Source organism: Rhineura floridana, chromosome 4 (genome assembly GCF_030035675.1).
Source record: "Rhineura floridana isolate rRhiFlo1 chromosome 4, rRhiFlo1.hap2, whole genome shotgun sequence".
Lineage (NCBI taxonomy): Eukaryota > Metazoa > Chordata > Lepidosauria > Squamata > Rhineuridae > Rhineura > Rhineura floridana.
This window is the reverse complement of record NC_084483.1, coordinates 211,330,018-211,356,666: the sequence shown is the minus strand read 5'-3', so window position 1 is coordinate 211,356,666 and position 26,649 is coordinate 211,330,018. Positions and strand designations below refer to the sequence as shown.

The window sequence follows — 26,649 nt, the reverse complement described above, 5'->3', positions numbered from 1 at the left end:
CATTTCTTGTAAGTATCGATTTCGGCATTCCGCCAAACCGTTCTGGGATGGTGAAAAAGGAGCTGTCAGGGAATGTTTTATCCCTTTTTCTTTTAAGAAGTTTTGCAGCCCTTGTGACAAGAATTCACCTCCACGGTCTGAGTACATTTGAGCCACTTTTTTATCAAACTTATTCTCAACCCATTTGATAAAGCTTTTAATTTTCGCAGCAGCTTCTGCTTTGTGTTTTAACAAATATACAAAGCCATATATTGTATAGGCATCAACCAGTATTAGGTAAAACCTGGCTCCGCCTTTGGATTTCCGGAACGGACCGGCCAAATCCATGTGGAGTAGCTCAAACCCCTTTGACAATTTTATGTTACTTGTTTTCTCAATGGGCGCTGCAATTGATTTATGTTCCCTACAGATGTTACAATCCACATAATTCTCACAGCTCTTGTATTTTACATCTAAGCTGTGCTTGGGCGTTTCTGCTAAGGTTGCATAACAAGCATGCCCCAGTTTTCTATGATATATATGAATGCATTCATTATGGGGTGGTTTGTTTGTTATTACATTTGCATTTCTTTCTGGGGTTTTTGCAATTACATATAGGGAATTTCTTATAGTGCCTCGAGCAGCAAGTTTCCCACATTTCGTTATCTCACACACCCCTTTTGAAAAGTTTACATCATAGCCCATTTTGTTTAACCTCATAACAGACAGTATATTTGATTCAAGCTGAGGCACGAATAAAACGTTTGTTAATAGAGTATTGAGATAAGACATATACAATGTGCCCCTTCCTTTTACCTCTATGGTTTTTCCATCTGCCAAGGTGATGCTTTCACATGCAGGGGTTAATGTTTGAAAGAGAGTCTTACGTGTCGCAATACAATGGCTCGCCCCAGAGTCTATTGCCCATAACGTTTCTTCTTCACCTTGGTTGGATTCCTTTCCTGCTCTTACTACACGCACTTGGTAGAGTTCCTTTGGCTGTTTGTTCTTCCTCTTTGTGCAGTGTTTTCTTAGATGTTGATCTGAGCCGCATGTGTAGCATAGTCTCACAGCAGGCGCTTTCCCTCTTGCTTCTCTTGGCTCTGGATAGCTGTGGGTTGGTGTCTGTTCTCTTCTGCGTTCCCATTCCTCCAGGAGTTTTCCTTTCACATACTCTAGAGTAAGATTATTTTCATCAAGTGTCTCTAAAGCGCAGACCAACACATTCCATGTGTCGTCCAACATTGATTAAGTACACCTGTTGCTGAGGAGAATATGTCATGTCTCTCTCCTGCAGCTCCGAAAACAGGCTGCTTACAGTTTGTAAATGTTCAGGCATTGGAACTCCTTCTTTGTTTTTGTTTTTTAATAATTTTTATTCAAATTTTTCAAAAGACAAACAAAACAAAGTCAAACAACAAAAACATAACAATACAACAAAAGAAAAATAAAATAAAATAGTTGACTTCCGATTTGTCGCAGATCAGCTATAAGTATATAATATATATCAAACCTGTCCCTTAATATATACATACAGGATCACTTTTCTCCATAGGCTATCTTAGTTAATCATCAAATCCCAATATCATCATTTTATTTTGATCTTTCAACAAAAAGTCTAAGAGAGGCTTCCATTCCTTAAGAAATGTGTCTGTCGATTTTTCTCTAAGTAAACATGTCAATTTATCCATCTCTACTAAGTCCATTAATTTCAATAGCCAGTCTTCCGTTGTTGGTGTTGATTCCATTTTCCACTTTTGTGCATATAATAATCTTGCTGCCGTAATCATATATAATATTATTCTTCCATATTTCTTTTCTATTTGTTTATCCATAAAACCCAATAAAAAAAATTCTGGTTTTGACTGAATATTTATCTTTAGAATTTTTTGCATCTTCCTACCTATCTGTGCCCAAAATGATTTTGCCTTCTTACACAGCCACCACATATGATAAAATGATCCTTCTTGTTGTTTACATTTCCAACAAACATTAGAAACATTACTATACATTTTTGACAACTTTTCTGGAGTCATGTACCAACGATACATCATTTTATAGAAATTTCCTTTAAGATTATAGCATAATGTAAATCTCAAGCCTTTTTTCCACATATTTTCCCATTGATCCATTTGTATGTTATAACCAAATTTTTTTGCCCACTTTACCATACACTCTTTTACTTGTTCTTCTTCCATATCCATTTTCAGCAAGAGTTTATACATTTTCGCAATTATATTTTCATCATTTGTACACAAACCTATTTCAAAATCAGATTTACTTATTTCAAACCCATACATTTTCTTGTCCATTTTATATCTTTCTTTTTTTTTTACAATAATTTTTATTCAAATTTTCATAAAACATACAAAACAAAATCATAAAACATTCAAAGACAAAAAACAAAACAAAACAAAAATGATTAAACGAAAAAATAAAATGTTGACTTCCCATTTGTCGCAGATCAAATCAGTTATAGGTCTACAATATATAACAATCCTGTCTCTTAAATTATATTATAAAATCACTTTCCTCCAGTAGTTATCTTAATTGATCATCAAATCTCATAAACATTACTTTATTCTTTCCACAAAAAGTCAAAGAGAGGTTTCAATTCTTTAAGAAATATATCTATCAATTTTTCTCCAAATAAACATGTCGATTAATCCATCTCGTTAATAATAATAATAATCTTATTGTCATAACCATAGTCCAAATAAACATATTGATTAATCCATCTCATCAAAATCTGTTAGGTCCAATAATTTCAATAGCCATTATTCCATTATCCATATTAATTCCATCTTCCATCTTCAATAGTCCTGTTAAGTCCAGTAATTTCAGTGTCCAATCTTCCATTATCAGTATTCCATAATAATCTTGCTGTCATAGCCATAGTCATATAATAAGAGTCTGATGGGAATTTCCTCTATCCCAAATATTTTCTTGCCATCCAAATCCAATAGTCTTTTATTCCTCAATAATAACCATTCCTTTATCCAGACTAAACAGCAGGCAGCAAAATAAAGTCTCAGATTTGGTAATCCCAGTCCTCCTCTTTCTTTGGCGTCTTGTAGTAATTTAAATTTAACTCTTGGTTTTTTTCCTTGCCATACAAATTTAGAAATATCTTTTTGCCATTGTTTAAAAGGTAAATCAGAGGATATTACAGGTATTGTTTGAAACAAAAACATCATTCTTGGTAATACATTCATTTTTATCACAGATATTCTACCCATTAATGACAATTGTAGTTTATCCCATCTTAACAGATCTTTCTTAATCTTTGTCCATAATTTTTCATAATTATTATGAAACAACTTTGAATTTTTATTTGTCATAATGATACCTAAATATTTCAACTTTTTCTCTATTGTAAAATCTGTCTTGTCCATTAACTCTTTCTGTTCCCTTAAAGTTAAATTTTTCACCAACATCTTTGTTTTTTGATTGTTGATCTTAAATCCTGCTAACGGTCCAAATTCTTTTAATTTGTCCATCAATACATTAATTCCTTCCAAAGGGTTTTCTAATACAATTATCAAATCATCAGCAAATGCTCTCAGTTTATATTCTTTTTTTATCTTTAATCCCGAAATCCTTTTATCTTGCCTTATATCTCTAAGCAGCACTTCTAAGACCAGAATAAATAGAACAGGAGATAATGGACATCCCTGTCTTGTACCCTTTTGTATTTCACATGAATCCATTAAATCTCCATTAACAATTATCTGAGCCTTCTGAGATGTATAAATCGATCCAATCCATTTTATAAAATTGTCTCCAAAATCCATTTGCTCCAAAACCTGAAACATAAATTTCCAATTCAAATTATCAAATGCTTTCTCAGCATCTAAGAAAATCAAAGCTGCTTGTTTATCATTTCGTTGTTCTAAATATTCCAACACATTCAAGACATTCCTGACGTTGTCACGTAATTGTCTTTTAGGTAAAAACCCCGATTGATCTTCCTGGATAAATTGTTGCAATATTATTTTCATTCTTTCTGCCAAAATCATTGTAAAAATTTTATAGTCATTATTCAATAGAGATATCGGCCGATAATTTTTTGTTTTAGTTAAATCTTGCTCCTCTTTAGGTATTAATGTTATGTTAGCATTTTTCCAACTATCCGGTATCTTTCCCTCTTGCAAAATAGAATTCATTGTATACTGTAAAGGTAGCAAGAGTTCTTCCTCTAAACATTTATAGTACACTGCAGATAACCCATCTGGTCCTGGCGCCTTTCCTGATTTAATTTTGTTTATAGCTTCAGATATCTCTCTTGACGTGATAGGGCCATTAATAGCTTGTCTCTGAAAGTCTGTAATTTTAGGCAAATTCTGTTTAGATATATACTCTTCTATTTTTTCAGATGGGATTTCCTGACACTTGTACAATGTTGAATAATATTGATGAAAAATCTTTTTGATTTTTACATTATCTGTCAGCATCTCATCTCCTTCTTGTATCTTTAAAATAATATTTTTTTGACGTTCTTTTCTTAATTTATATGCTAACCATTTCCCCGGTTTATTTGCAAATTCAAAAGTCCTTTGTTTAGCAACATTTAGTTTCCTTTCAATTTCTCTAACTGTCAGCATTGATACTTGATTCTGTAACATTTTAATTTGATTTACAATAGAAACTTTAGGAACCCCTTCTTTGTGACGCAGTTGAAACAGCTTTCTAGCAATTCGTATCTTGCTCCCCGCTGTCTTCTTTACATGTACGTCCTTCAGGGTTTGCCAAACATCTTTTGCAGTTTGTTGATTTCTTACGTGGAGCAGCTGGCTGTCCTGTAGTCCTAAGATTACGCAGGCCTTGGCTTTCTCATCCATACGAAGCCATTCAGCAGAGGGTGGATCCGTGGGGGGAAGCCTGTCAATGACACACCACACTCTCTCTCTGTGTAAGTACATCTCCATCCGGACCTTCCAGTTGGCATAATTGGAGTCGTTGAGCCTCTCCAGGGGCATCAATGATGCATACGACGACATCATTGCCTCTCACTGCTTTCGTTCTTGCACACTGCACTTGCTTTACTTTCACCACTGTGCGTTCACAAACCACAGCCTGGGCCCATAACCCGTTGTTGGCGGAAGTTTTCGTGGTAGTGCAAGACACAGGGTAGTAGCAATAATAAACAGCAGTCTAAGTGCAAAGAATACTTTACTGGTGCGTTCAGCATACAGCATACAGCATACACGGCAGCAACAGTCCCCGACAGCAACAGTTTCAATAGCCTCTGCTCACAGATAACTCCTTCCAAATTTCCCCCACACTTCACACATTTTCCCCTGCTGGTTTTATGGACCTTGAGCTCGTTAGTGGCTGCAGCTGCTTGATTGCAGCAACCTGAGCCGCGTTATCTCCCTTGCTCTGCCTAGGGTTTTCTTAACTCTTTCCTCCCACTTTGTGAGGCCAACTGCTGGCTCCGTGAAAGCCAACACTCCCTGGCTGTGAAGCCTTTCCCAGAATGACAGTGACTTGGATCCTGAGAACTACAGGCAGAAGGGTCTTTCCCTTCCCTTGAGCCCCCTGGAAAACCTCTTCTGAGTGTCACAAGATATGGGACAGGAGATTGTTGCAAAATTTGGCATAGGCACCTTGTGCAAGCAACTTGAAATTGAGCGGGTCTCCTTGCATCCTTCCTTGCAGGGGAATTAAAGGAAAGAATCTTGTGCAGAAGAAGAGGTTCAAGCACAGAGTGATGGCTTGCTTGTGAAACATAACATCAAGAAAAACTTCCTAACTGTTAGAGCCATATGACAATGGAACCATTACCTAGAGAGGTAGTGGGCTCTCTTGACACTGGAGGCATTCAAGAGGCAGCTGGACAGCCACCTGTCAGGAATGCTTTGATTTGGATTCCTGCATTGAGCAGGGGGTTGGACTGGATGGCCTTATAGGCCCTTTCTAACTCTACTATTCTATGATTCTATGGAAGGACAGGTGCTGCCTTTTCTCTTAGGTTGTGGTGATGATGCCTGCAGGCTCTTCAGGGGAGGAGCAGGTGTAGCACCATCGCAGCAGCTGAAATCTCTGGAGAGAAGGTTTGGCAGAACTGAGGTCCATCAGGTTCTTCAGAGGATTTGAATATCTTGTAGCTACAGCATTAGGAGGGTAGCTGAGGAACGCACTGAAGTCTGGGGTGAGCTGGATGCAGCTGCTTGGTTCACTCATGCTGCTCCTCCCCATACCGGCCCAACATGTTTTGCCTGCACTGGTGCAGCGGTCTTGCTTAGAAAAGAGGCTCCCGTTGGCATGAATAGGTGGGTGGGTTTTTTTTTAAATCCTTGTTACTACACTGGGAAGGGATTTTTGTCAGGGTTGCAGTACACATGGAGGGTTAACTCTTCTCTCCCTACGTGGTGCAGTCCTGACAAAACAGCCCTTGCCCCCAGAGAAAAAGAATACCCCCATGTGCATCCCTTGAGAGATTCCTCCTCCATCTCAGAATGTGGCCCTCAACGTAACAAAGGTTCCCCATCCTTGTCCTCAAGCCTGGGCAGTTCAGGCTGAAAGTGGGGAGGACAGCGAAGTTGGGAGCCTGGCCCCATTGGCCTCTAGGCTCACGTGGACTGCTTGCCTAACCTGGTCCCTGCTTCTTTTTCTAAGCAGACGAACTCTGCCCTTCCCCAGACCCCGCCTTGGTTCATCCTGAAGAGGGCCCAGCAGCAGTCCCACCTGCCCGGAAGCGTCCGTGTGGGCGGAAGCCCCGGAAGAAAGCTGCTGTCCGCAGAGGCCCCGCCCGCAAGGAGCCCAGGGGAGCAGCTGAGGACCCTGGGCCTTCGGAGAATGGCCCGCCCCTGCCTGCGAAGGTGCCCAAGAAGCGGGGGCGCAAGTCCAAGGCAGAGCTACTCCTGATGAAGCTCTCGCAGGGGCTGGAGTGCCAGTCGCCTGAACCTCTGGGCCAGCAGAAGTCGCTGCCCGATGGGAGCCTGGACTGCCTGGAGACCAGCACACCTGGTGGGCGCCCAAAGCGCCGAGCAGCAAAAGTGTAAGCGAGGGGATCTGGGGAGAGGGGCGGGGGCCTGCTGGTTCTTGTTTGGGCAGCTGAGCAGGAGCTGGGAGAGATGAGAAAGAGCAAGTCCGGTCTTCTTAAAGGTAGTTAAAGGAAACAGGAGCAATCCCCACGCTGGCCTCAGGGAAGACTCAAGAAACACACACACAGAGGCCTTGTGGACCTCAGGCCAAGGGGAGGCCATTTTCTGCTGGGGCTTCTTCTGCGGGGAACGGGGAAGCCGTCATCTATTTTTTTGTTTATTTACATGACTGTCCTGTCTTTCTAAAACCAGCATACTGATGGTGCAAGTAAAAGTCAAAATTAGTGCAGAGAACAGTAGTCAAAAAGAAATTCATAAAGCAAAAGCCTGCTGGAAAAGAGTACAGAAATCCTAGTCAATTGATTGTGTGAATGACTTTTAAGAACACCAGAAGGAAGTATAGTTAAAGATAAACTAACCAACCATATAGAAGAACAAGCCTTGCTGAAGCAGAACCAGCAAGGATCAGTCCTGTCTCACTAAATTATAAGAGTTCTTTTGAGACTTATCAACAAGCATATTAACGTGATCCAGTGGACAAGTGTACTTAGACTTCCAAAAAGCTTTCAACAAGGTACCTCACCAAGGACTGCTGAGTAAGCTTAGCAGCCATGGAATAAGAGGAGAGGCCCTCTTGCAGACCAGGAACTGGCTAGGAAGGAGAAAGAGAGTGGGAACAAAAGGACAGTTCTCCCAATGGAGGGCTGTAGAAAGTGGAGTCCCCCAAGGACCAGGAATTTGTTAAGTAGCAGGAAGCAGAGGGCAAATGCCTGCTAGAAAAGATTAAAGAAATCTTAATCAATTAATTGTGTGAATTGCTTTTAAGAACATCAGAAGAGCCCTGCAGCTGGATCAAGCCAGTGGCCCATCTAATCAATCATCCTGTTCTCACGGTGGCCACACAGATGTCCCAAAGGGAAGTAGACAAGCAGGACTTTTAATTAATTAATTCTGTCTTCACAGTAGAGGATATACAGCGGATCCAGGCTTAATAGACAAACTAAAAACAACAGATGTGGATGGCATTTCAAAGAACACAAATGTGAGATTTCTGATCTTCCAAGAAAAATATGTAATTTGTCCCTCACATCTGCCTCCATCCCTGAGGACTGGAAAGTGGCTAATGTAATGCTGGTTTTTAAAAAGGGATCCGGGGAGGATCTTGGAAATTGCAGGCCAGTTAATTTAACATCTTTTCCAAGAAAACTGGTAGAAAGTATTGTTAAAGATAATAAAATAACCAAGGATGTAGAAGAGTGAGCCTTGCTGAGCAGAACCATAGAATAGTAGAGTTGGAAGGGGCATATAAGGCCATTGAATTCAATCTCCTGCTCAATGCAGGAATCCAAATTAAAGCATATCTGACAGATGGCTGTCCAATTGTCTCTTGAATGCCTCTAGGGTTGGAGAGCCCAGCACCTCCCTAGGTAATTGGTCCTATTGTCATACCACAGCTAGGATGTTTTTTCTGATGTTCGGGCAAAATCTGGCTTCCTACAACTTAAGCCCATTATTCTGTGTCCTGCACTCTGGTATGACTGAGAGGAGATGCTGGCCCTCCTCTGTGTGGCAACCTTTCAAGTACTTGAAGCGTGCTATCATATCTCCACTCAGTCTTTTCAAGGCTAAACATGCCCAGTTCTTTCAGTCTCTCCTCATAGGGCTTTGTTTCCAGTCCCCTGATCATCCTTATTGCCCTCCTCTGACCCTGTTCTAGTCTCTCTGTTATCATTCTTAAAGTACAGAGTCCAGAACTGTAAACAGTACTCAGGATGAGGCCTAACCAGTGCCAAATAGAGGCGAACTAATACTTCACATGATTTGGAAACTATGCTTCTGTTAATGCAACCTAAAACAGCATTTGCCTTTTTTGCAGCCACATTACACTGTTGGCTCATATTCACCTTGTGATCAAAAACAATCTCAAGATCCTTGTTGCATGTAGTATTGCTGAGCCAAGAATCCCTTATCTTAACTGTACATTTGGTTTGTATTCCTAGGTGTAGAAATTTGCACTGAACCCTGCAGTACCCCACTCGTTAATTCCCCACAGTTTAAGAAGGAACCATTGATAAGCACTCTTTGAGTACGATTCCGTAGCCGACTGTGGATCCACCTGATTCTTGTTCCATCCAGCCCACATTTAGCTAACTTGCTAATCAAAATATCATGTGGCGCTATGTCAAAGCTTTGCTGAAGTCGAGATATATTATGTCCACAATATTTCCACAGCCTACCAGGGAGGTTACCCAGTCTAAAAATGAGATAAGATTAGTCTGGCAGAATTTGTTCTGGATAAATCCATGTCTGCTTCTAGTAATCACTGCATTGTTTTCAAGATGCTTACAGATTGACCGCTTTATAATGTCCAGAATTTTCCCAGGGATCGATGTCAGACTGACTGGTCTGTAGTTCCCAGGCTCCTCCTTTTTGCCTTTTTTAAAGATAGGGGCAACATTAGCCCTCCTCCAGTTATCCGGTTTATTAAAATTGGCTTCCCTGGAGTTCAGCATACTCATATGGCTACTCTCAGTTTTGCTTCCTTTAAAATCAAGAACTCAGGTATAGTGTGGTCTCTTTCCCCCAGAGTTCCCATAACTGCCACTTCATCCACCAAGTCATCTCTGTTGGTTAGAATCAAATCAAGGATAGTTGATCCTCTAGCTGCTTCCTCCACTTTGTGTAGGAGAAAGTTATCTCCAACACAAGTCAGGAATTTCTTGGAGGGCCGTGTTTGGCAGAATTTGCCTCCCAACAGATATCGGGGTAATTGAAGTCCCCCAGTATTACTACATCATGCCTCCTCAAAACATTGGCAATTTGCTTTGCAAAAATTTCATGCTCGTCTTCTTGATTAGGTGGTCAGTAGTAGACTCCAACTACCATGTTCCTTTTATTCCTTGCCCCATTAATTTTCATGCAGATACTCTTGTTGGGGTTACCAAGCTCATCCTCCTGTATTCCTATGCAAGGATATATATTTTTAATATATAGTGAGACTCCACCTCCCTTTCTGTTCCTTCTGTTCTTTTTGAATAAGTTATATGCTTCAATTGCTGTATTCCAGTCATGGGAGTCATCCCACCAAGTTTCAGTTATACCTATCAAGTTGTAATTACCCTCCTGTATTAAGAGTTCAAGCTCGTCCTGCTTGTTTCCCATGCTCTAGGGTCTAGGCATTAGTATACATTGCTCCGACCTTATTTGCTACTTTCATTGCCATGATTCTACACCTTGTTGAGAGGAAACTTCCCACTGGTGTGCAAATCACATATCGAACAGATGGAAAGCTTTTTAATCTCAGTAGGCTTGAAGCAAAAAGTAAGGTAATTACAACCTCTGTCATAGAACTTCAATATGCCAATGATAATGTAGTCTCTGTACATTCAGAGGAAGATCTTCAAACTATCCTAAATGTCTTTGCAGAAGCATATGAAAAGCTTGGCCTCCCACTTAACATCCAAAAAACCAAAGTGCTTCGTCAGCAAGTGCGAACCAATCCCTCTGTAGCACCATCAATCCAGCTGAATGGTGCGAAGCTGGAGAATATCAATCACTTTTCTTATCTTGGCAGCCATCTCTCTGTAAAAGCTGACATCGACGCTGAAATTCAGCATCGTCTGAGCTCTGCGAGTGCTGCATTCTCCCGAATGAAGCGTAGAGTGTTCGAGGATCGGGATATTCGCAGGGAGACCAAAATGCTTATTTACAAAGCCATTGTATTACCGACCTTACTGTATGCCTGTGAAACATGGTCCATCTATAAACGCCACTCCCAACTTCTTGAAAGATTCCACCAACGCTGCCTCCGGAAAATTCTGCAAATTACTTGGGAAGATAGGCGGACTAATGTTAGCGTATTGGAAGAAGCAAAGACCACCAGTGTTGAAACAATGATCCTCCAACATTAACTTCGCTGGACTGGCCGTGTTGTTCAAATGCCTGATCACTGTCTTCCAAAGCAGCTACTTTACTCCCAACTTAAGAATGGAAAACGGAATATTGGTGGACAGCGAAAGAGGTTTAAAGATGTTCTCAAAGCTAATCTAAAAAAATGTAACATAAGCATCGAGAACTGGGAAGCTTTGGCCCATGAGCGTCCCAATTGGAGGTCGGCCATTATCAAAGGTGCTATGGACTTTGAAGAAGCACGAGTACAGGGCGAATGGGACAAATGAGCTAAGTGGAAGGCATGTCAAGCAAATCCTCATCGTGACCATCTTCCATCTGGAAACCTATGTCCTCACCGTGGGAGGCTGTATGGATCCAGAATTGGCCTCCACAGTCACTTACGGGCCCACCATTAAAGACCTTACCCTGGAAGACAATCTTACTCGGCCACAAGTGATCGTCAGTGATGAAATGAATGATCAAAGACCGGGTGATATATGGCCTGGCTTCCTTTCTAAGTACTACCTAGTCTTTTGAAGCTTCCTCTGAGGGAGGCAATGGTAAACCACCTCTGAATATCTCTTACCACGAAAACCCTATGAACAGAGTATCCAAAATGCAACACGAGATAGTGCTGGAAGATGAGACCCCCAGGTCGGAAGGCACTCACCAAGCTACTGGGGAAGAACAAAGGACAAGTACAGGTAGCTCTGTGATTAATGACACAGCTGGGTCAAAGCCGAAAGGAAGCCCAGAGCCTGATGCGCACTGATGCAAAAGGAGAGTCCGGAGTTGTACAACGCACACAATAAGAACATGGAATGTGAGAAGCATGACCCAGGGAAAGTTAGAAATTGTCAAGCAAGTCATGGAGCGTATCAACATTACAATACTTGGTGTGAGTGAATTAAAATGGACGGGAATGGGACATTTCCAATCAGGCAACTACAAAATATTTTATGCAGGAAATGAGAAATCAAGAAGAAACAGGGTTGCTTTAATAGTGAGAAGTGATATAGCAAAAGCAATTAGGGGCTACAACGTAAGGTCTGAGCGAGTGATATCAATGATATTAAACGGGAAACCTATCAACATAACCATCCAAGTCTACGCTCCAACATCAAACGCAGAAGAAGAAGAACTGGAGAGATTTTACGCAGAAGCACAGGAGGAAATTGATCACACACCAAAACAAGATATGATGATAATCATGGGGGACTGGAATGCAAAAGTAGGGAACAGAGAAGAACTAGGAATTGTAGGAAAATGGGACTTAGGAGACAGAAATGAAGCAGGAGAAAGACTTGTTGAATTCTGTGAAGCCAATGATTTGTTTCTTGCCAACACATTTTTTGAGCAACCAAAAAGACTATACGTGAACATCACCAGATGGTCAATATAGGAATCAAATTGATTATATAATTAGAAACAGAAGATGGAGAAGTTCCATACTTGCTGCAAAAACAAGACCAGGAGCAGACTGCGGTACAGATCATGAACTGATCTTATCAAAAATCAGAGTAAAGCTAAAGAAGAACAATAAAGCACTCATAATGCCAAAATACAATTTAAATAACATCCCAGAAGAATATAAAGATCAAATAAGGAACAGGTTTGAGGCTTTAAACTTAGGTGACAGAGAACCAGAAGAACTAGGGACATTATCAGGGAAGAATGCAAAAAGATGATACCTCTTGTTAAAAAGAGAGAAAGACCTCAATGGATGACTGAAGAAACTCTTAAAATGGTTAAAGAGAGAAGGAAAGCAAAAGCAAAAGGAGACAGAAACACAGTTAGAACCCTAAATGCAACAATACAGCGACTAGTAGGTAGGGCCAAAGAGAACTATCACAATGGTTATTGTATAGAAATAGAAAAAGGACAACAAAATGGGAAAAACAAGAGCCCTATTCCAAAAGATTAGAGAAATGAAAGGGAAATTTAAACCACGAGTAGGGATGTTGAACAATCAACAGGGGAACACACTGACTGACCGAGATGAAATAAAAGAAAGATGGAAGCAATACACTGAAGAACTCTATAAAAGAGATGCCGACAGATTCATTCATGGAGGAACCGTATGATGAAGAACCAGAAATTTTAGAATGTGAGGTGAAAGCTGCTCTTAAAATACTTGGTAGAAACAAATCATCAGGAACAGATGGCATAGCGATAGAGTTGCTACAAGCTACTGAGACTGAATCTGTCCCAATTTTGACAAAAATTTGTCAAGAAATATGGAAAACTAAACAATGGCCCACAGACTGGAAGCATTCAATATATATCCCACTTCCAAAGAAAGGGGATCCCAGGGAATGCAGTAATTATTGAACTATTGCCTTAATATCCCATGCAAGTAAAGTAATGCTCAAGATTCTACAACAAAGGCTCTTCCCATATATGGAGTGAGAAATGCCAGCCGTCCAAGCTGGATTTAGAAAGGGAAGAGGCACCAGAGATCATATCGCAAACATACGTTGGATAATGGCACGGACCAAGGAATTTCAGAAGAAAATCACCCTGTGCTTTATAGACTACAGCAAAGACTTTGACTGTGTAGATCATGAAAAACTATGGGATGCTTTAAAAGAAATGGGGGTGCCACAGCATCTGATTGTCCTGATGCGCAACCTATGCTCTAGACAAGAGGCTACTGTAAGAACAGAATATGGAGAAACCGATTGGTTCCCCATCGGAAAGGGTGTGAGACAGGGGTGTATTTTATCACCCTATTTGTTTAATCTGTACGCAGAACATATCATAAGGAAAGCAGGATTGGATGAAGATGAAGGAGATGTGAAAATTGGAGGGAGAAATATCAATAATTTAAGATAACAGACGATACCATACTCTTAGCAGAAACCAGTAATGATTTAAAACGAATGCTGATGAAAGTTGTAAAAATGTAAATTTAATGTAAATGTAAATTTAATTTTTAGGTCGCCTATCTGGCCGAAGCCACTCTAGGCGACGTACATATTAAATTCCAATAAAATACAATAAATACAGTAAATACAATAAAATATGATATACTCAGCAATAACAAAATAACAACATATGCAGTAGATAACAACAGGCATTCAGTATGTAAATTAGCCCACCCCGGCGGTCCCAAAGGCCTGTCCAAACAGCCAAGTTTTTAAGGCTCGGCGGAAAGTATCCAGGAAGGGGCATGCCGAAGATCGAACGGGAGGGAATTCCAGAGAGTGGGGGCCGCCACTGAAAAAGCCCTCTCTCTAGTCCCCACCAACCTAGCTACTGTTGTTGGTGGGATTGAGAGAAGGCCCTGTGTGGCTGATCTTGTCGGGCGGCATAATTGGTGGTGCTGGAGGTGCTCCTTCAGATAAACTGGGCCGAAACCGTATAGGGATTTAAAGGTTAACACCAACACCTTGAATTGGGCCCGGAAAACTACTGGAAGCCAGTGTAGATTGAATAATACTGGCATAATATGATCACGGCGATGACTGTTTGTAAGTAAACGAGCCGCAGCATTCTGTACCAGTTGAAGTTTCCGGACCGTTTTCAAGGGTAACCCCACGTAGAGCGCATTGCAGTAGTCTAATCGAGAGGTGACCAGGGCATGTACTACCAGTGGGAGCTGATGAACAGGGAGGTAGGGTTGCAGCCTACGTATGAGGTGTAATTGGTACCAGGCTGCCCGGCTCACTGCCGAAATCTGAGCCTCCATGGACAGCCTGGAATCAAGAACAACCCCAAGGCTGCGGACCTGGTCCTTCAGGGGTAATTGTACCCCGTTAAGCCTCAGGTCAACAGGGCCCAACCTTCCTCTGTCTCCCACAAGCAGCACCTCAGTCTTGTCAGGATTTAGCTTCAGCCTGTTCCTTCCAGAGCTTGGAAAAGTTACTTTTTTGAACTACAACTCCCATCAGCCCCAGCCAGCATGGCCACTGGATTGGGCTGATGGGAGTTGTAGTTCAAAAAAGTAACTTTTCCAAGCTCTGGTTCCTTCCCATCCATCCACTCACGGATTCCAGGCACTTGGACATGGTCTCCACAGCCAACTCTGGTGAGGACTTAAACGAGAGATAGAGCTGAGTGTCATCTGCATATTGTTGACACCGCAGCCCAAATCTCCTGATGATGGATCCCAGCGGCTTCACGTAGATGTTAAATAGCATGGGAGAGAGGATAGAACCCTGTGGCACTCCACAAGTGAGAGGCCAAGGGTCTGAAACCTCATCGCCCAATGCTACCTGTTGATGCCTGTCAGAGAGAAAGGAACGGAACCACCGTAAAACAGTGCCTCCTATTCCCATTCCTTCCAGGCGATCCAACAGGATACCGTGGTCGACCGTATCAAAAGCCGTTGAAAGATCCAGGAGGACAAGAAAGGTGAATTCTCCCCTATCTAGTGCCCTCCTCATATCATCCACCAGAGCGACCATGGCTGTTTCAGTTCCATGTCCAGTCCTGAAACCCGATTGGTATGGATCCAGATAATCCGTTTCATCCAAGTGTGCTGACAGTTGGTTAGCCACCACTCGCTCAATGATCTTGCCCAGAAATGGCAAATTCGAAACTGGGCAAAAGTTGTTCAAAATTTGGGGATCCAAGGAGGACTTCTTTAAGATAGGCTTTATAATTGCCTCCTTGAGGGCCAGTGGCATTACACCCTCCGCTAAGGATGCGTTTACTACCGCCCTAATCCCTTCGCTCAGTTTCTCCTTGCAATTCACAAGGAGCCATGATGGGCAAGGATCAATCAGACAGGTGGTAGGCTTCACAGATGAAAGCACCTTGTCCACTTCCTCAGAAGGGAGAGGCCGAAACCGATCCCACTGGACCGGATTGCAAATGGTCAACTCTGGTTCATTCACTGCATCCACGGCGTACGGAATCGAGCTCCTTAGGTGTTCGATTTTATCAGCAAAGTGCTTTGCCAATTTGTCACAGGAGGCCTTAGAATGCTCCAAGGGTACCTGGGCAACTGGACCGACCAGGCTTCGGACCACTTGGAACAACCTCCTGCGACAGCACTCTGCGGATGCAATAGAGGCAGCAAAGAACTCCTTCTTTGTCGCCTTTACTGCCACCTGGTAGGCAGCTACTGCTGCTCTGACCTGTGTCCGAGCACCTTCGGAGCGAGATTTCTGCCACCGGCGTTCTAGTCGTCTCACCTCCCGCCTCAGATTACGCAACCGGGGTGTATACCACGGTGCTATCTGAGTTCTGTTCAGGGGGAGAGGACGTTTCGGGGCAACCCGGTCCAATGCCCTGGTGATCCCCTCATTCCACTCCATCACCAGGTTTTCGACCGAGCAACCTTCAGCAGGTTCCAATTCCCCAAGCGCAGTCAGGAATCCATCTGGATCCATCAAGCGCCTGGGACGGACCATTCTAATAGGTCCTTTACCCCTGCGGAGGACGTGTGGCATCGAGAAGTCTATATTCACCAGAAAGTGATCTGACCATGACACAGGGGTAGAAGAAATAGCCCCCAACTTCAGAACACTTCCCTCCTCTCTCAGGACAAATACAAGGTTGAGAGCATGACCGGCTACATGGGTGGGCTCAGTATTACTAAGGTGCAGTTCCCAGGAAGCCATGGTTTCCAGGAAATCCCGAGGGGCTCCAACGAGAGTGGCCTCAGCATGTACATTGAAGTCCCCGAGAATTAACAGCTCTGGGGACAACGCTCGCACATCCGAGACCACCTCGAGCACCTCGGCCAGGGAGTCTGCCGTGTTGCGGGGCGGGCGGTACACAAGCAGGATCCCTAAACTGCCCTTCGGGCCCAACCTCCAGTACATGCAATCAACAAACTTGGTCCTCAGGAGCGGAGGTCTGGTGAAAACCAAAGATTCCCGATAGATGACTGCCACTCCCCCTCCCTGCCTTCCCACCCTCGGCTGCTGTGCGTAACAAAAACCTGGTGGACTCATGGCCTCAAGAATGGGAGCTGAGGCCTCGTCCAACCAAGTTTCCGTAACGCACACCAGGTCTGTGCATTCATCCAAGATCATATCATGGATGATAGATGTTTTTTGTGACACAGACCTGGTATTACACAACAACAGTCGAAGGTCGGTAGGAATCCTGCGTCTCCCAGTTGTCTTCTGGATTTGGGCAGACCTGGAACAAGGGATGGATATCACGCATCTATCTCTTGTTCCTCTAGACTGACATGGTCTGCCCCCAGCATCAACCCAGCGCCTGCCGCCCAGTCTTGGTATAGCTTGGCCCCCCTCCCTCTCTGTCACAACCCTCCCGATCTACACATGCCCCTATCCCTGTCCGCGCAATGGACAGGCCACCCACCCTAAACAATATAAAAAACGGAGGCCCACCTCCGTAATCCCCGTCACTCCGGTAATAAACAGCCACTCCCTCAATCAATGGGAGGGCTACATCAAACTGCAACAACACTGATAAAATATAAATAAATCACAACCACTACACATTCATACATACCATTCCTGTCACACACACCTCACAATCCAGGGCTTAACATACAACAGTCATGATCCAGTTCTTCCAGGGTAGTCAGAGCTGGCGTATTATTGATGTTCTTTCCCTTTCCCTTGAGTATAAGCCACAAGGGCAGGGTAGTCAGAGTTGATGTGTTGCTGGTGCTCTTTCCCTTCCCTAGAGTACAAGCTACAAGGGCAGGGAGGCAATACTCTGAACTATCACACCTTGCTCTTGATCCACCACCTCAACCGCTCTGGAATAGCACATGCGACCACCTGGAGTGCAAGCACAGGCGCCTACCAGGTCCAAAATGTCTCAACACGCTCCCGCTCAACCCACTCCCATGCCTCCTCGGCCGCATCCCACGGCGTTACCCGTCTCTCTGCGGTCGGTTCTCCGCTTCAAGGCAGGGAGACAACCTACATCTCACCCCCAACTACCCTCCACACACTCCCCATGCGATCTCCACAGTCACTACTGGTCCCTAGTGGCCCGGTCATCCTTTGTGGCGTTCTATCGTTACTGTCGGCCACTCCTCCAAATGCTCTCCTTCCTCCACCAGCCGTTTCTCGACGGCGCTCTCACTGCCGCCGAGCCGCTGCCGCTGCCATCTCCACCACCAGCACCCTCCGCAGCGCTCTCACCGCCGCCGAGCCGCTCCTTTACAGTGCTCCGCACTGTCCCCGCCACCGCCAGGCACTCCTCGTTCGCCACCGCCAGCACCGCCGTCAGGCGCTCCTCCGCGGTGCTCTCACTGCCGCCTAGCTTCTCCTTCACGGCGTTCTTTTGCCGCCGCCGCCGGGCGTTCCTCCGCGATGTTCTCACCCCACCGGTCGCTCCTCCACAGCGTTTTTCCACTACTAGCCACCGCCGCCGTCGGGTGCTTCTCTGCGGCGTTCTCACCGCCATGGGGCGTTCCTTCACGGCGCTCTCACCTCCGCTCTCTCACCGCCACCACCGCCGGGCGCCCCTCCGCAGCTCTCTCACCGCCGCCGGGCACTCCTCCGCGGCGTCCTTACCACCGCTAAGTTAAAGAGGAAAGCACAAAAGCAGGACTACAGCTGAACGTCAAAAAGACGAAAGTAATGACAACAGAAGATTTATGTAACTTTGCAGTTGACAATGAGGACACTGAACTTGTCAAGGATTATCAATACAGATTATCAATACCTGGGCACAGTCATTAACCAAAATGGAGACAATAGTCTCCGGGCCCGGATGGCATCCACCCGAGAGTTCTCAAAGAACTCAAATGTGAAATTATTGATCTGCTAACTAAAATATGTAACTTGCCCCTCGAGTCCTCCTTCGTGTCTGAGGACTGGAAAGTGGCAAATGTAACACCAATCTTCAAAAAACGATCCAGAGGGGATCCCGGAAATTACAGGCTAGCTTAACTTCTGTCCCTGGAAAACTGGTAGAAAGTATTATTAAAGCTAGATTAACTAAGCACATAGAAGAACAAGCCTTGCTGAAGCAGAGCCAGCATGGCTTCTGCAAGGGAAAGTCCTGTCTCGGTAACCTATTAGAATTCTTTGAGAGTGTCAACCAGCATATAGATAGAGGTGATCCAGTGGACATAGTGTACTTAGACTTTCAACAAGCGTTTGACAAGGTACCTCACCAAAGACTTCTGAGGAAGCTTAGCAGTCATGGAATAAGAGGAGAGGTCCTCTTGTGGATAAGGAATTGGTTAAGAAGCAGAAAGCAGAGAGTAGGAATGAACGGACAGTTCTCCCAGTGGAGGGCTGTAGAAAGTGGAGTCCCTCAAGGATCAGTATTGGGACCTGTACTTTTCAACTTGTTCATTAATGACCTAGAATTAGGAGTGAGCAGTGAAGTGGCCAAGTTTGGTGACAACACTAAATTGTTCAGTCAGTTGAAGGGCAGATCAGGGAATAGGGATTCAACCTGTGCTGGATGGGGTTACACTCCCCCTGAAGACACAGGTTCACAGTTATGGTGTGCTCCTGGACTCAGCTCTGAACTTGGAGGCCCAGGTCTCGGCCGTGGCCAGGAATGACTTTGCCCATTTAAGACTGGTGCGCCAGCTGCTCCCGTTCCTGGAAATGCCTGATTTGACTATGGTGATGCATGCCTTAGTTACATCCCGTTTAGACTACTGTAACGCGCTCTACGTGGGGCTACCTTTGAAAACTGTTCGGAAAATTAAACTGGTACAAAGAGCTGCAGCCAGAGTGTTAACAGGGGCTGGTTACAGGGGCCATACATCTCCCTTGTTACAACAACTCCACTGGCTGCCAGTTTGTTTCCGGTCACAATTCAAAGTGCTGGTTTTGACCTTTAAAGCCCTATACGGCCCAGGTCCAGGCTATCTGTCAGACCGTATCTCCCTATACAAGCCTGCCCGGGTCCTGAGATCTTCAGGAGAGGCCCTTCTCTCAGTCCCAACACCCTCACAAGTGCGATTGGTGGGGACGCGAGATAGGGCCTTCTCAGTGGCTGCTCCTAGGTACTGGAACTCCCTTCCTAGGGAGGCACGAAAGGCCCCCTCCTTGCCATCCTTCCGTCGGGAAGTAAATACTTTTTTATTCCGACAGGCTTTTGGGATAGATGGTGTTTAGGATTTGGCTTTACAAGGCTTGTTTTATTGTTTTATATTATTATTTGTATTATTTTAAATTGTTTTTAGATTTTTAAGTGCCTTTAAGGTTTTAAGGTTGTGCATTGTTTAATTGTATTTTAATTGTATGTTTTTCTATGTTTTTAACTACATGTAGTTTTATTTGTAAGCCGCCCTGAGTTCCAGTTTGGAAAAAGGGCGGCGTAAAAATAAAGTTTCATTCATTCATTCATTCTCAACCCCCCTCACCACGTTAAGGTGTGCATCCTAGAGTGGGGCTGATTACCTAGATCCACTTAAATCCTATGTCTGCTCCTGGGTTCCTGATTATTCTGCTGGACCCTCTCCCTGCCTCTCAGAGCCATAGTAAGTTTAACTTGTACCCCACATTTTCCACAAACACACCTGTGCTCATTCATTCATTCATGTTCAGGGTTGTTAAAACAAAAAGGGATTGTGAAGAGCTCCAAAAAGACCTCTCCAAACTGAGTGAATGGACGGAAAAATGGCAAATGCAATTCAATATAAACAAGTGTAAAACTATGCATATTGGAGCAAAACATCTTAATTTCACATATACGCTCATGGGGTCTGAACTGGCGGTGACCGACCAGGAGAGAGACCTCGGGGTTGTAGTGGACAGCACGATGAAAATGTCGACCCAGTGTGCGGCAGCTGTGAAAAAGGCAAATTCCATTCTAGGGATAATTAGGAAAGGTATTGAAAATAAAACAGCCGATATCATAATGCCGTTGTATAAATCTATGGTGCGGCCGCATTTGGAATACTGTGTACAGTTCTGGTCACCTCATCTCAAAAAGGATATTATAGAGTTGGCAAAGGTTCAGAAGAGGGCAACCAGAATGATCAAGGGGATGGAGCGACTCCCTTACGAGGAAAGGTTGCAGCATTTGGGGCTTTTTAGTTTAGAGAAAAGGCGGGTCAGAGGAGACATGATAGAAGTGTATAAAATTATGCATGGCATTGAGAAAGTGATAGAGAACAGTTTTTCTCCCTCTCATAATGCTAGAAGTCGTGGACATTCAAAGAAGCTGAATGTTGGAAGATTCAGGACAGACAAAAGGAAGTACTTCTTTACTGAGCGCATAGGTAAACTATGGAATTTGCTCCCACAAGATGCAGTAATGGCCACCAGCTTGGATGGCTTTAAAAGAAGATTAGACAAATTCATGGAGGACAGGGCTATCAATGGCTACTAGCCATGATGGCTGTGTTCTGCCACCCTAGTCAGAGGCAGCATGCTTCTGAAAACCAGTTGCCAGAAGCCTCAGGAGGGGAGAGTGTTCTTGCACTCGGGTCCTGCTTGCGGGCTTCCCCCAGGCACCTGGTTAGCCACTGTGAGAACAGGATGTTGGACTAGATGGGCCACTGGCCTGATCCAGCAGGCTCTTCTTATGTTCTTAAATCAGAAGGCGGCTAGGATTGGGTAGGGTAGCTGTGAGAGAACTAGAAAAGGTCCTCAAATGCAAGGATGTATCACTGAACACCAAAGTCAGGATCATTCACACCATGGTATTCCCAATCTCTATGTATGGATGTGAAAGTTGGACAGTGAAAAAGGCGGATAAGAGAAAAATCAACTCATTTGAAGTGTGGTGCTGGAGGAGACCTTTGCAGATACCATGGACTGCAAAAAAGACAGATAATTGGGTGTTAGAACAAATTAAACCAGAACTGTCACTAGAAGCTAAAATGATGAAACTGAGGTTATCATACTTTGGACACATAATGAGAAGACATGATTCACTAGAAAAGACAATAATGCTGTGAAAAACAGCAGGGAGTAGAAAAAGAAGAAGGCCAAACAAGAGATGGATTGATTCCATAAAGGAAGCCACAGACCTGAACTTACAAGATCTGAACAGGGTGGTTCATGACAGATGCTCTTGGAGGTCACTGATTCATAGGGTCGCCATACATCGTAATCGACTTGAAGGCACATAACAACAACAACAATGAAGTTCTCCATGCTGTGATTAAACACATAATTCCCAGTCCTTGTGATGTGCAACCCATTAAATGCCAGCAGTCCATCTTTCAGGAAGTGTAGCCTGTCGTCCCTGAATCCAAATCTTTCACGTTGGCACCACTTTTGTAGCCAGGCATTCACCTGCAGTATTTTTCTTTCCCTTTTCATTCCTCTTCTAAGTACCACAAAGATGGATGAGAAAACTATCTGGGCCTCAAAGTCCTTGAGTTTCCTTCCCAGAGCTTCAAAGTATGATGTGATTTCTTTGTAGCTTCACTTGGCAGTATCATTCGTTCCACATGGATGAGAAGAAAGGGATATCTCTCAGTGGGCTTTATAAGTTATGGACACCATATCTGGGTTTGAGTCCCACACAATAGGGAGTCTCCCACTACTACTACTCTTCTCTTGGGGTCTCCTGTATTTCATCCTCTGCACGCTGTCCTCCAGTCTGGAGGAAAGCAACTCCATAGTTCTACCGGTGAAGGGTGTCTTCCAGCTGTTTTGCTCCTGTCACCCTTTTCCATGGAGTTTCCTCCACTTCGCTGTTCCTCTCCACAACAGTCTTCTGCTTCAATGTGCTATTGTTCTTCCACCTCCTGTACTTCTCTTTACTGTTGTTGTTCCAGTGTTCTAAGAACTCTTCGTCTTCTCTTTTACTCTTTGGTGTAGCCACCTGCTGTTCCAGGCCTCTCACTTTTTCTTCCAACAGCATCACCAGCTTGCACTTGTTGCATGTATACACCATGTTGTTCTCAGTCAAGAAAACAAACATTGCACACACCTTGCAGGTCACCACGACTGGAGTGTCCTTCGCTGACATATCCAGCATGGCTTTTGCAAGAGTAAGTCCTGTCTCACTAACTTTTTAGAGTTCTCTGAGAGCGTCAACAATCAGATAGATAGAGGTGACCTGAATGATATAGTGTACTTGAACTTTCAAAAAGCTTTTGACACGGTACCTCACCAAGGACTCCTGAGTAAGCTTAGCAGTCATAGAATCAGAGGAGAGGCCCTCTTGTGGATCAGGAACTGGCTAAGAAAGAGAAACCAGAGAGTAGGAATAAATGGGCAGTTCTCCTAACGGAGGGATGTAGAAAGTGGAGTCCCCAAAGGACCGGTATTGGGACTTGTGCTTTTAATTAATAATTAATTAGATAAATGATCTAGAGTTAGGGGTGAGCAGTGAGGTGGCTTAAGCTTGCTAATGGTACTAAATTGTTCATGGTTGTTAGTGAATGGACAGGATCGAGGGTTCACGTTCGTTTGCTTTTAACCTTGTGGCCCTGCAGAGGCCCTCTTGCCAAATGCTGTGCTAAAATAAGTATGCACTGTCTGTGGACATTGGAGATATCCACAGGACAGATCAAAAGGAAAATCCCACCAAATATTCTCTTAAGACCAGGGATATATCAGCAAAATAACGTGATCTTCACAGTGGAATAGAAATGTTTATTTCATACACATGTAATTTTTAGTTACGTAAATAACATACATTCCTGGCTGTAGCCAGTAAACGGAGTTAAATTCTCAAGGTAAGGTAATAAGATATGTCTGGCTGTTACATAAAGCCTGTTCAATTAAATACTGGTTAGTATTATTCAAGCTTTATTACTGTTATACAATGATATAGCCATATAAGGCTAGACATCCTGTAAAATCGAACAGTACTGGAAAGAATGAATAATTTTCACCCACGAAGTCCGAAGGGTAAACAAGTCTTGAACTCTCTCCTCACAGCAATTGCAAGGTGAGTGACCAAGTGCAAGGGACTAGTAGATTGTGGGGCTTAGCACACTCCTTTTTTAAAGAATAATTGAAGAACAAATGATGGGATACGTGACACATTACCCTGGGAATTTCTGACACTTATAAGTCTGGCCATCTCTAAATTCTTACGCCAATACAGACATCTCAACATTGCAGACGTCAAGCTGAAGTCGGAAGCAGGAAAGCCATGAAAGGACTGTTAGCCTTATCGCTATAGATGCTACCGTCTGAGAAGCTTGGCTGACTTCCTAGAATTGAATGAAAAAACTATAGTCCACTGGACCCTCTTTAAGAACATAAGAACATAAGAAGAGCCTGCTGGATCAGGCCAGTGGCCCATCTAGTCCAGCATCCTGTTCTCACAGTGGCCAACCAGGTGCCTGGGGGAAGCCCGCAAGCAGGACCCGAGTGCAAGAACACTCTCCCCTCCTGAGGCTTCCGGCAACTGGTTTTCAGAAGCATGCTGCCTCTGACTAGGGTGGCAGAGCACAGCCGTCATGGCTAGTAGCCATTGATAGCCCTGTCCTCCATGAATTTGTCTAATCTTCTTTTAAAGCCGTCCAAGCTGGTAGCCATTACTGCATCTTGTGGGAGCAAATTCCATAGTTTAACTATGCGCTGAGTAAAGAAGTACTTCCTTTTGTCTGTCCTGAATCTTCCAACATTCAGCTTCTTTGAATGTCCCCGAGTTCTAGTATTATGAGAGAGGGAGAAGAACTTTTCTCTATCCACTTTCTCAATGCCATGCATAATTTTATACACTTCTATCATGTCTCCTCTGACCCGCCTTTTCTCTAAACTAAAAAGCCCCAAATGCTGCAACCTTTCCTCGTAAGGGAGTCGCTCCATCCCCTTGATCATTCTGATTGCCCTCTTCTGAACCTTTTCCAACTCTATAATATCCTTTTTGAGATGAGGCGACCAGAACTGTACACAGTATTCCAAATGCGGCCGCACCATAGATTTATACAACGGCATGATGATATCGGCTGTTTTATTTTCAATACCTTTCCTAATTATCGCTAGCATGGAATTTGCCTTTTTCACAGCTGCCGCACACTGGGTCGACATTTTCATCGTGCTGTCCACCACAACCCCGAGGTCTCTCTCCTGGTCGGTCACCGCCAGTTCAGACCCCATGAGCGTATATGTGAAATTAAGATTTTTTGCTCCAATATGCATAATTTTACACTTGTTTATATTGAATTGCATTTGCCATTTTTCTGCCCATTCACTCAGTTTGGAGAGGTCTTTTTGGAGCTCTTCGCAATCCCTTTTTGTTTAAACTTGAGGCTTCTTAAAACATCTATCACTAATCAATATTCTGTATGGGAGCTAGCCCACAACAAAGGAATTGTGAAGAATGACCTCTCCAAACTGAAGTAAATGGGCAGTGAAATGGCAATTCAAGGTACAGTAGGGCCCAGCTTCCTGGCGCTCCGCTTCCCGGCGTTCCGCTAATGCGACGGCTTCCCTTCCCTCTTTAAAAGCCTATTCTTTTGCGGCATTTTTGTGTCATTTTCGTGCGACGCGCCCCATTAAAGTCAATGGGGTTCCGCCTTACAGCGATTTCCGCTTTACGGCGGGGGTCCGGAACAGAACCCACCGTATAAGCGGGGCCCTACTGTAATGCATATTGGAGCAAACAATCCTAAGTTCACATAAACACTCATGGGGTGTGAACGGGTGGTGACTGACCAGGAATGAGACTTTGGAGTCATAGTGGATAGTTTGATGAATGAAGATGATGGCCCCATGTGTGGCAGCTGTGAAAAAGGCAAATTCCATGCTAGGGATTATTAGGAAAGGGATTGAAAATAACACTGGTGGTATTGTAATTGCTGTTATGTGCCTTCAAGTTCGTTATGATTTACGGCATCCCTATGAATCAGCGACCTCCAAGAGCATCTGTCGTGAACCACCCTGGTCAGATCATGTACGTTCAGGTCTGTGGCTTCTATGGAATCAATCCATCTCTTGTTTGGCCTTCCACTTTTTATACTCTCTTCTGTTTTTCCCAGCATCATTGTCTTTTCTAGTGAATCATGTCTTCTCATTTTGTGTCCAAAGGGTAATCTCAGTTTCATTATTTTAGTTTCTAGTGATAGTTCTGGTTTAATTTGTTCTAACACCCAGTTATTTCTTTTTCGTGGTCCATGGTATGCGCAAAGCTCTCCTCCAACACCACATTTCAAATGAGTTGATTTTTCTCTTACTCCCTTTGGTATAGTAATACCGTTACATAAATCTATGGTGCAGCCGCATTTGGAATACTGTGTACAGTTCTAGCCACCTCACCTCAAAAAGGCTATTGTAGAGCTAGAAAAGGTTCAGAAAAGGGCAACCAAAATGATCAGGGGGATGGAGTGACTCCCCTGTGAGGAGAGGTTGCAGAATTTGGGGCTTTTTAGTTCAGAGAAAAGGTGAGTATGAGGTGACATGATAGAAGTGTATTATGCATGGCATGGAGAAAGTGGATAGAGAAAAGCTTTTTTCCTTTTAACTCAATGTGGTAGACATCCAATGGAGCTGAATGTTGGCAGATTCAGGACAGACAAAAGAAAGTCCTTCACATAGCGCATAGTAAAACTATGGTACTCGCTCCCACAAAAGACAGTGATGACTACCAACTTGGGTGGATTTAAAAGAGGGTTAGACAAATTCATGAAGGAAAAAGTTCTGCAGAAAGATCCCTTCAAGTAGAAATAGGGGCAAGCCCTCCTGTGTGGGGGAGAAGAGAGGTGGGTCTCTTCGAGCTGGTGCTGGCTAACCTTGACATCTATGTATCTGGTTATTCCAGAATCTTCTGCCCATTTAATTTATGGGCGCCTTTTAAATCTGTATTTAATTGCACCAACTCTTCACTTTTACCACCTTGGTGTTTTTGGCTGGCCTGCCTTAGCCATCACATATTAGAAAGGCAGGCTTAAGCACTAAGGTGGGTGGGGGCT

The 26,649-nt window shown here is 43.8% G+C and overlaps 1 protein-coding gene across 4 annotated transcripts in view; it reads left to right on the top strand.

The window, feature by feature from the left end:
- GTF3C2 (general transcription factor IIIC subunit 2) overlaps positions 1 to 26,649 on the top strand; it is a 57,043-nt gene that overhangs the window by 8,432 nt on the left and 21,962 nt on the right. For 2 of the 4 annotated variants that reach the window (XM_061625984.1, XM_061625985.1), the window contains exon 3: positions 6,604 to 6,982. In XM_061625984.1, the coding sequence (XP_061481968.1) occupies positions 6,604 to 6,982 (379 nt within the window). Of the gene's footprint in view, positions 1 to 6,600; positions 6,983 to 26,649 lie in introns of all 4 variants that reach the window. The other 2 variants (XM_061625983.1, XM_061625982.1) reach the window with 1 other exon arrangement.